Raw genomic sequence first — 7,518 nt, 5'->3', positions numbered from 1 at the left:
CACTGGAGTTCTGGAATCAGGACCCTATCCATCTGATCGTCAAGCAACTCTCAAGACCAGTGCCTCAATAAAGTTTATTCTCTCTCTCTCTCTCTTTCTCTCTCTTTTTCTCTCTTTCTCTCCCTCTCTTTCTCTCTCCCTCTATCTCTCTCTTTCTCTCTGGCATAACCAGTTGCTGTGAGAGGGTACAGCTCGTTTGCGCTTGGTACGATCATAGAGGAACATTTGGCTGGATCGAAGCTGCTGTTGCGAATTCATGATTTAATCGATATTTCTAGGACCCTTGAATGGACGAAACCCCAATTCCTCGTGATGTTCTCAGTCTGTTGCGTGTAAATCCACTGGCGCAGCAGAGAGCAACCGCCAGGCTTTGGATGTGAGATTTGTGCGCTCGCGTGGAGACCAGCTCTACGCGACAGTTGGCATGGCCGCAGGGGCAGCGCAGAAATACGAAATGACTTCTCGAATTCGCACGTGGATAGATGTAAGGCCCGCCTTTATTTCATAACATTCTCTACCCGCCTACAAAATCGGTTTTGATGAGTGTTCCGCACAGTGCGTCGTACGCGTCGATCGTCGACTAGCGACACTTCAACTGTGGCCAGGCTTGCACTTCTTGTAGGCCTCCTTGATAGCCTCCGCCTCCTCCTCCTGTAAAAAGAAAACATCAAGCAACGACATGTAAAACGTCAAGAGGATTACAACGGTTTCCTATACGTAGCCAAAAACATTGCGTCTCCTTAGCTTTAGGCCTTCCATTTAATAGTGCAGCCGTCATCAGCAGCACATGGAACCGTTCTTCTTTAATGCATGAGCTTTTGTTATTTCAATCACAAAGTTCTTGTCAGTTACGCTGAAGCAAAAGAGTGTGTTCTCGTGCGCGTTAGCACCACTTTCATGGGAGACTAGATCAAGCTTGTGAACAAAGGATGGACAGCCGAAGTAAATGTAGCGACACCAGTTCTGCCGAGACCGGTCTAGCAAACTACGCTAAGATGGTTGCCAGTTACCATGCACGGGGAAGCGCTGTTTTCTTCCTAATGAGTAATCAAGTAGCGCGCAAAGACTGAAGCAATAAAGTCTGTAACCATAAATGGATGCTTACAATACGGTCGCAAAGCTCGCGACCATGTATGTACTGAATCTATGTAGCCGCAAAAAAAAAAATGGGAAGACGCCAGAGCGGACCAGCATTAAAGTTATTCCTGCGTCTGCATAGCTTTTTTCCATGACCTGTTCGTCAAGTACTCTTTTTTTTCAGTTAGTACAACTCATCTGGTGATTCAGTGCGCGAAATTAACATGCGTTTCTATAAGCAACTGCACATTGCGCAACAGTTGGCGATTAGCGCTTTGTGTCTGCACGGCTTAGTTAAACACCTTCTTCTTGAATCAACCTTGGCGAGGCAGTCGGCTTTACTGCGTTTCCTCTGCCTTATTAGGTATACTCTGCAAAGGCCTTTCCGCCCTCGTTTACATCCATGCGCCTTATCGGAGGCACACACAGTGTGCGTGTTCATTCACCCCAGAGACCACGACACTGATGACAGCTGTTACGCACACGTTGCGCAGCTGTACCTTCCCCGTTTTTTTTACGGCTTCCTTCTTTTGTTCTCGTTTCTAATCTCCGTGGTATTCCTCCGAGACGGATCCCCGCATGATGACGCACACAGCCGACTACTTCGGCGAGCTCATCAAGTGCTTTCCTCGCGAGTGTGTCGCCTTTTTTTTTTTAATCTTCCCGTAGTTCTCAAGATCCGGTCGTTAAAAAGAAAGTGCTGCACTGTATTTAAACTGCCGTGATAAGCAGCCCGTTATATGTTTAGTCGTCGCCCCACTCAACCGCCATAAGCTGAAAATGCCGCGAAAGTTTTCACACGGGTTGACATCGCTGTTCTTATGTAAATAGACTTATCTTTCTGCAGTAGGAACGCTGTCGCATCCACACAAAGAATATGATGAAACCCTGACGAAAAGGCGCAATGAAAAGGCAAGGTTAAAATAGAAAGCCTTACGTTGAGCGGAAGTTGCATTTGCATTTTCATTTCTGGCGCGTATGTTTTTCAGGCATAGGATTAGAACTTATTATGGCCGTTGTCTTTACCCGAAAGTGAAAGTATAAGCGACTCTTGCACTCCGAGGTCTGCTCCAGAGCAGCATGAAGTAGACTTGAAAAAAATTAATAAAAGAAACTAAAATGTACTCACGGAGAAGACAGTCTTGAGCAGCTCACCCTAAGAAAGGACGAGAAAATTTCATTCGTTATGCGCTGGTCGAATTATTTTGCAATGTACAGCTATTCACCTAACCTCAGTGACTTCAAAAAGCAGTCTATACACGTTTAAGACACCGCGTTTAAACAACATCGTTTAATGAGCACAATATATTCCGGCACCTCATGGTTCTTAGGATCAAACCAACTTCATGCGTCACACTGTATGCCTCTTCCGAACTATTTTCTCACATTCATCTGACGCTAATTAGAAGCATTATATGTACTATCATGAATATAGCTTTTCATTAAATTTCATCAAATGTAGTTTGCCGGTGGCCATGCAGAGCTTCAAGTGTCCATGACCTGCTTGCGCGGCCATTCAATAGATGGAAGAACATGAGTTTTTGGGTGAGGAAGGTATCAAAATTAAAACAAGTGTTCGATGTAATAAGGAAAATAGCTGAGTTTAATGCCACCAAGATTCTAATCTAAGTTCATATTTTTCCCTATAGGCGCTCCGCACAGCGTACACGAATGTAAAGGGCAGAGCACATGCTACACAGTAATCGTTATTTGCAACCTGGCTCTATTCGGCCGGCCCTACTTTAAATGAAACAAAAAGATCTCGAGAAATGTGGCATTAGGCGCTAAAGGGTCACTTTCTCTCCAGCTGCAAAATATGCGACTGTACTAAAAAGTTACTGACTTGAACATTTCAGGATTTTTGTAAATTTTGCTGCGTTGAACGACACAGTGCAAAGCGCAATGATTTTCAAAGACAATTTGAGAAGTGTTTTATTAAATTTAGTTTCGGTTCACATATTTTCGCTTTCCATCAAAAGACTATGCTACGGTTCTAGAAAATCAAATACTGATGCCACGATAAGCGCCTCTAACCTAATAGCCCAGCCGTTAGAACTTTGTGATGTTGGAAAACTTGCTGGCGAGGAAGACTTAGAAGCCATCTTCGTATCGAAAGTACGCGTAACACAGACTTAGAAACCAATGCCGTCTGCCTGGAAGCATCTATTGGATATGACTACCTTCATGACCTCTGCAAACTTTGGTTTAAAACTAAAACAGCCTCGGACATAGCAAATAATTTTTTTTTTCAAAAAGGATTCACGAGCTAAGTTGTAAAAGCGAGTTGCTTCCAAGGAGTGTCGAAATTCTTCACTCACGAAGTCCACCTCGGCCTCGCACTGCCTCTTAACAAGCTCGGCAAGGTTGTCGCTCTGGCTGTGGATGATCTCGGACGCCTTTCCCTTGAGCTGCGAGGAAAATAGTGCATTACAAAAAACTTCTGAGCTGGTAACAGTACACAAAAAAGTAGTTCAGGTATTCTGCGTGCACATTGATGCTTATGGTAGGCCGAAAGAAGAAGACGCAGATAAACTGATTTATAGTACCTCGGAGTTGACGTGCTCGCCCATGCACTTCAGCGTTGCCTTGATCTGGTCGTGGTCCAGCCCTGCAAAGCGGGAAAATAGCAACAAGCTGAATTTACGCACTACCCGACCATATCGAGTTGTGTGAGAACTGACTTGCGCTGCAGTTAAGTTAGCTACATACAGGGCTTTTATATCACTGCGACTAGCATTGGCTGGTGTGTGTAAAATGTTCAAAGTAAAGGGGGAAAAGTGGCCCTGCGCTAAAATAGCTGCATCAGTCGAAAGTCGAAGGAAAACCTTCGGGTGCGTCTCAAGAGTCCGCAAAGGTCAAGGGATCATGTATATTTATGTATTGTTTGCTTTGCGAAACCTGAGAAAAGTTTGTGCATCCAAGTGAGTCAATACGTTATTTGAAAACCGACAGAAATACAATCCCATCTTCGCAGCCGCGCGAAGACAATTCGTGAAACGGAAGTTCAGCGGTTAAAAGATATCCAAGCATTACAGCGTACTAGCAATGCGTTACCGTACACTGCCACCGTACGCCGGCCTTCCAGCCGCCAACGAGTGCGCAGGTAAACCCTCGGAGCCATCTGAGCATGCGCACTAGGCGGCTTGCGGCAGGCGCATGCGCACTTAGACCCTGGAAGAGCACGGAAACGCTACACTGAAAGCCTACCATAATCCTCTAGCACGGATTGCACACCATGTGCGGATATTGAAAAATCACGAAGGTCGGATTCGTAGCTTCGGTTAGGCTGTAGTAACCTTGGTACCCGAAAAAAAACGAGACTTGTTAAGGGGTGTAAACAGATATTTAGCTGAGCACAAACACTTTTTGTCGACAGGTAGAATCGGATTTCAAAAAAATTGGTTTTTTAGCACGTGGAGTTCATCACAGGCGCGAGAAGTAGCAACACCATCCGTTAGGGTGAAGTAAAATTGACTAAGCAACATGTCACTGCCGGGCAATAGGTTGCAAAAGGCACAAATGTTGCTGGTTAAAAAGCATTTCTCCCGAAGCATCTGCATTAGAACGATATCGCCCAAACAAAGCAGCGAGTGCTGGAAAAGTGTAGGAAGGTGATTGTCTTTTAAGCCGATTGGAAGTAAATTCAGTAGCCGCACGTAATTATGCCATCTATATAGAAAGTGCGTACGGGTGCCTATTTGTGATTCTAAGTGCGTTTCTTTAATAGACTACCATCAACAAAAGCTTTGCCAGCTGCGGCATTTGGAACGCCAATAATCCTGGCTTATCTTAAGACGGCTGTTTCATCTGTTCTTTAAATCCCAGATCCCTCCTGGATAATTAAGCACTCGGCTGTGAGGCAATGCGAAGTGACATTTTTGTTGGTAAAAATCTGCCATTTCATAGCTTTTTGTTTTATATCTTTCTGTGCAAACTGTATGCTGCTTCTTTAATTGAGGCTAGCGTTGAACTCCCTCGGTTAACATTATTCGGTAAGGTGCGTGTTACTCTCGCAGTTTTCTTCTTTTTTAGTTCGCTGTTCGCTGTAGCAATTTTAATGATTTTTCTCTTTCTAAATACGTTTACATTCCCCTTTTTGAGCACTGAACATTAGTTACAAGGTGCATTTGGTAAACTGAGAATCATTGAACGTGCCGATTATACCAAAATTAAGCTCGGTAGTGTAGACTTTAAAAACCGCATAAAAAGCCCTTTCCTGGGATCTGCACATACAGCGGCCATGAGAAACACAAGCAAACGGGCGGGATGGCCTGGATAACCGGCATAATTAAAATGCAAGTCCGGCCCGAGAAGCACGGGTCATAAATCTACGTTTTATGCAATCGGGTCCAGATTTGGTTCAGGATTTCGTGGCGGAAGACGATATCCCCAACCAAACTGAAAGTGTTGTGCCCAAATATATGAAAATCGGAAGGGGAAGAAAACATCATTCAGAATTTCTTACCGCACAGCTCCTGGCCGGCCTTAACGAAGAAGGCACCAGCCAAGACGAGTCCGCAGACGAAGAGCACCTTCATATTGAACGGGCTGAAACTCTACGAGACAGCAACGAGAATAAGACAAGCAGTGCAAGAGCGAGCTCGATTGAATAACCGCGCGCTGCCGCCCGTTATATATGCGCACACTCTCTCTTTCCCAGTGTCCTTGACCAGACAAGAAAAATCAAGAGAACCGTCTGACTTCATTCTATCTGTATTTCTTTTTTATATATATTTAGCGCCCGTGCTTGCGCACCTTTATTCTCAAAGTGCGAACATGAGCATGCTAAATAAATTAGACGGACAAAATATCGAAAGAGGAAGGCTGTTTTTTGCCCAGCGCTACAGGAGCGTCGTGTAACAGGAAACTTTGGCGAGACGATGATACGCATCGTGCCTTTTGATCATTGGCCCGTTCGCTTTGCCTTCCTGGTTTTCTCTCTCTTTTTTTTTTTCGCGGTCTGCTCACGCACTTTTGCCTCGGTGTCATTCGCGCGGAGAGGCGCATCCAGCACGTGATCATTACGCATTACTCCTCCCCTTTCCCTCCGTTCTCCACCGCTTGATGATTCCCGGAGACGACGGCTTCGTGTCTGTGGGCTTGCGTGTCGCGATCGCCCACGGCATTAACGGCCGCCCCTCACCGCCTGCGCTTCTGCACTCCTTCTGCCTTTAGTGCGCCAGAACGCGCTGTAATGTCTGTGTTTATTGTGCCCAGTATTATCACTTCTTTCGGCTGACGTCAATGCTTTCAGTGGTTTTGCAAGATATTACAGACAATAAGAAATTCGAAGTGCTGTAACAAACAAAAGATATGTGAGTCAGGGTCGTGTGAAAGTTTCGTTTGACAGCTCAAATTTCTTGGTCGAGAGCCTGCCAGTTACAAAAATTTAAAACCGCAGACAGAGGACCCAGATAAACAAATAAAAAAAGGAACCATGGTGCTAAGAAACTTTACTGAGCTTTCAAAAACAACGCAAACATCGCATGAGACTTTTTTGCTGGCTTGGTGTTGCTTTCGAAGATCAATCGAGTTTTTGCTGTCATTGATGAGCAGTCCAATAGGGGGGGCAGTCTCCAATTCTCTTCTATTTCCACTCAGTCTGACTCATTACCCGAATTCTTGGATATCGATTCCAATTGCGAGGCAACTGTTGCATATTATAAGGTACTGTTACGGAAATGTTAAAGGTAATGGTTCATTATTCTGATGCGCAGTAAAATCTTTCTTTTGAAGTTTGTCCGTCGCTCGCATCGAGTAAATACTGCCATAGAAAACAAACGGGGAACGTTTTTGATGGCAGCAAAAATGTTTAAGCGAAAAAAAAGCAATCCTGCCGAGGGAAGACCGGCGGATAGATTGTTTGTTATAGTGATATATTAGGATATATGAAAAAAAAAATTGCGTTCATAAACAACTTCCCGTTGAAAAATGCGCTTGTCCAGAATATCTGCGTGTGAGGTAGACGGACGGCATATAGCAAAGCAGTTTCGCTAATATACCGTCGAGGTCAGCCCAGCCGCAGGGTTAATATTGCAGCTTATTATCTATTGGTGACGTGTCTCGCTTTTCCAACGAAGTCCAATCAAACATTACGCGCTTCAAGATGCCCCACGACGTGCCGCAGCGAGAATCCGGCAATCGGGTTTCAACGATGAAATTTAGCACCAGAACGATCCGTTATCTGCTTCCATTATAGATCATAAAAGCCTCATAAATCAATAAAGGCATCGTTTACGTGCTTACGAAGAGTTATGTTTGTTCCTTAGTGGAAGCCTTCGTGTGCGATAACAGCAATCCAAAGATCGAAAGAGAGTAAACAAACTCTCTTTGTACCTGCAAGTTCTCAGTGATCAGGTTTCGAAAGTCAGATTCAACGCCAGACTCAGGCGTGATATGCTTCAGCTATAGAAAAGCAGGATTTATAAATAAACACTGAGG

The 7,518-nt window shown here is 44.6% G+C and overlaps 1 protein-coding gene across 1 annotated transcript; it reads right to left on the bottom strand.

Annotated features, from left to right (window-relative positions):
• Window positions 1-479: 479 nt before the first annotated feature.
• Window positions 480-5,694, bottom strand: LOC144114858 (uncharacterized). Its single transcript, XM_077648858.1, has 5 exons — window positions 5,543-5,694; window positions 3,624-3,685; window positions 3,396-3,485; window positions 2,207-2,233; window positions 480-651 (listed from the first exon to the last, which is right to left on the bottom strand). The coding sequence occupies exons 1-5, from the start codon at window positions 5,613-5,615 to the stop codon at window positions 592-594; spliced, it is 312 nt and encodes a 103-aa protein (XP_077504984.1). The 5' UTR covers window positions 5,616-5,694; the 3' UTR covers window positions 480-591.
• Window positions 5,695-7,518: the final 1,824 nt, after the last annotated feature.

This window comes from Amblyomma americanum, chromosome 1, assembly GCF_052857255.1.
Source record: "Amblyomma americanum isolate KBUSLIRL-KWMA chromosome 1, ASM5285725v1, whole genome shotgun sequence".
NCBI classification, from domain to species: Eukaryota; Metazoa; Arthropoda; class Arachnida; order Ixodida; family Ixodidae; genus Amblyomma; species Amblyomma americanum.
The sequence above is the reverse complement of the archived record's forward strand: the minus strand, read 5'-3'. Positions and strand labels throughout refer to the sequence as shown.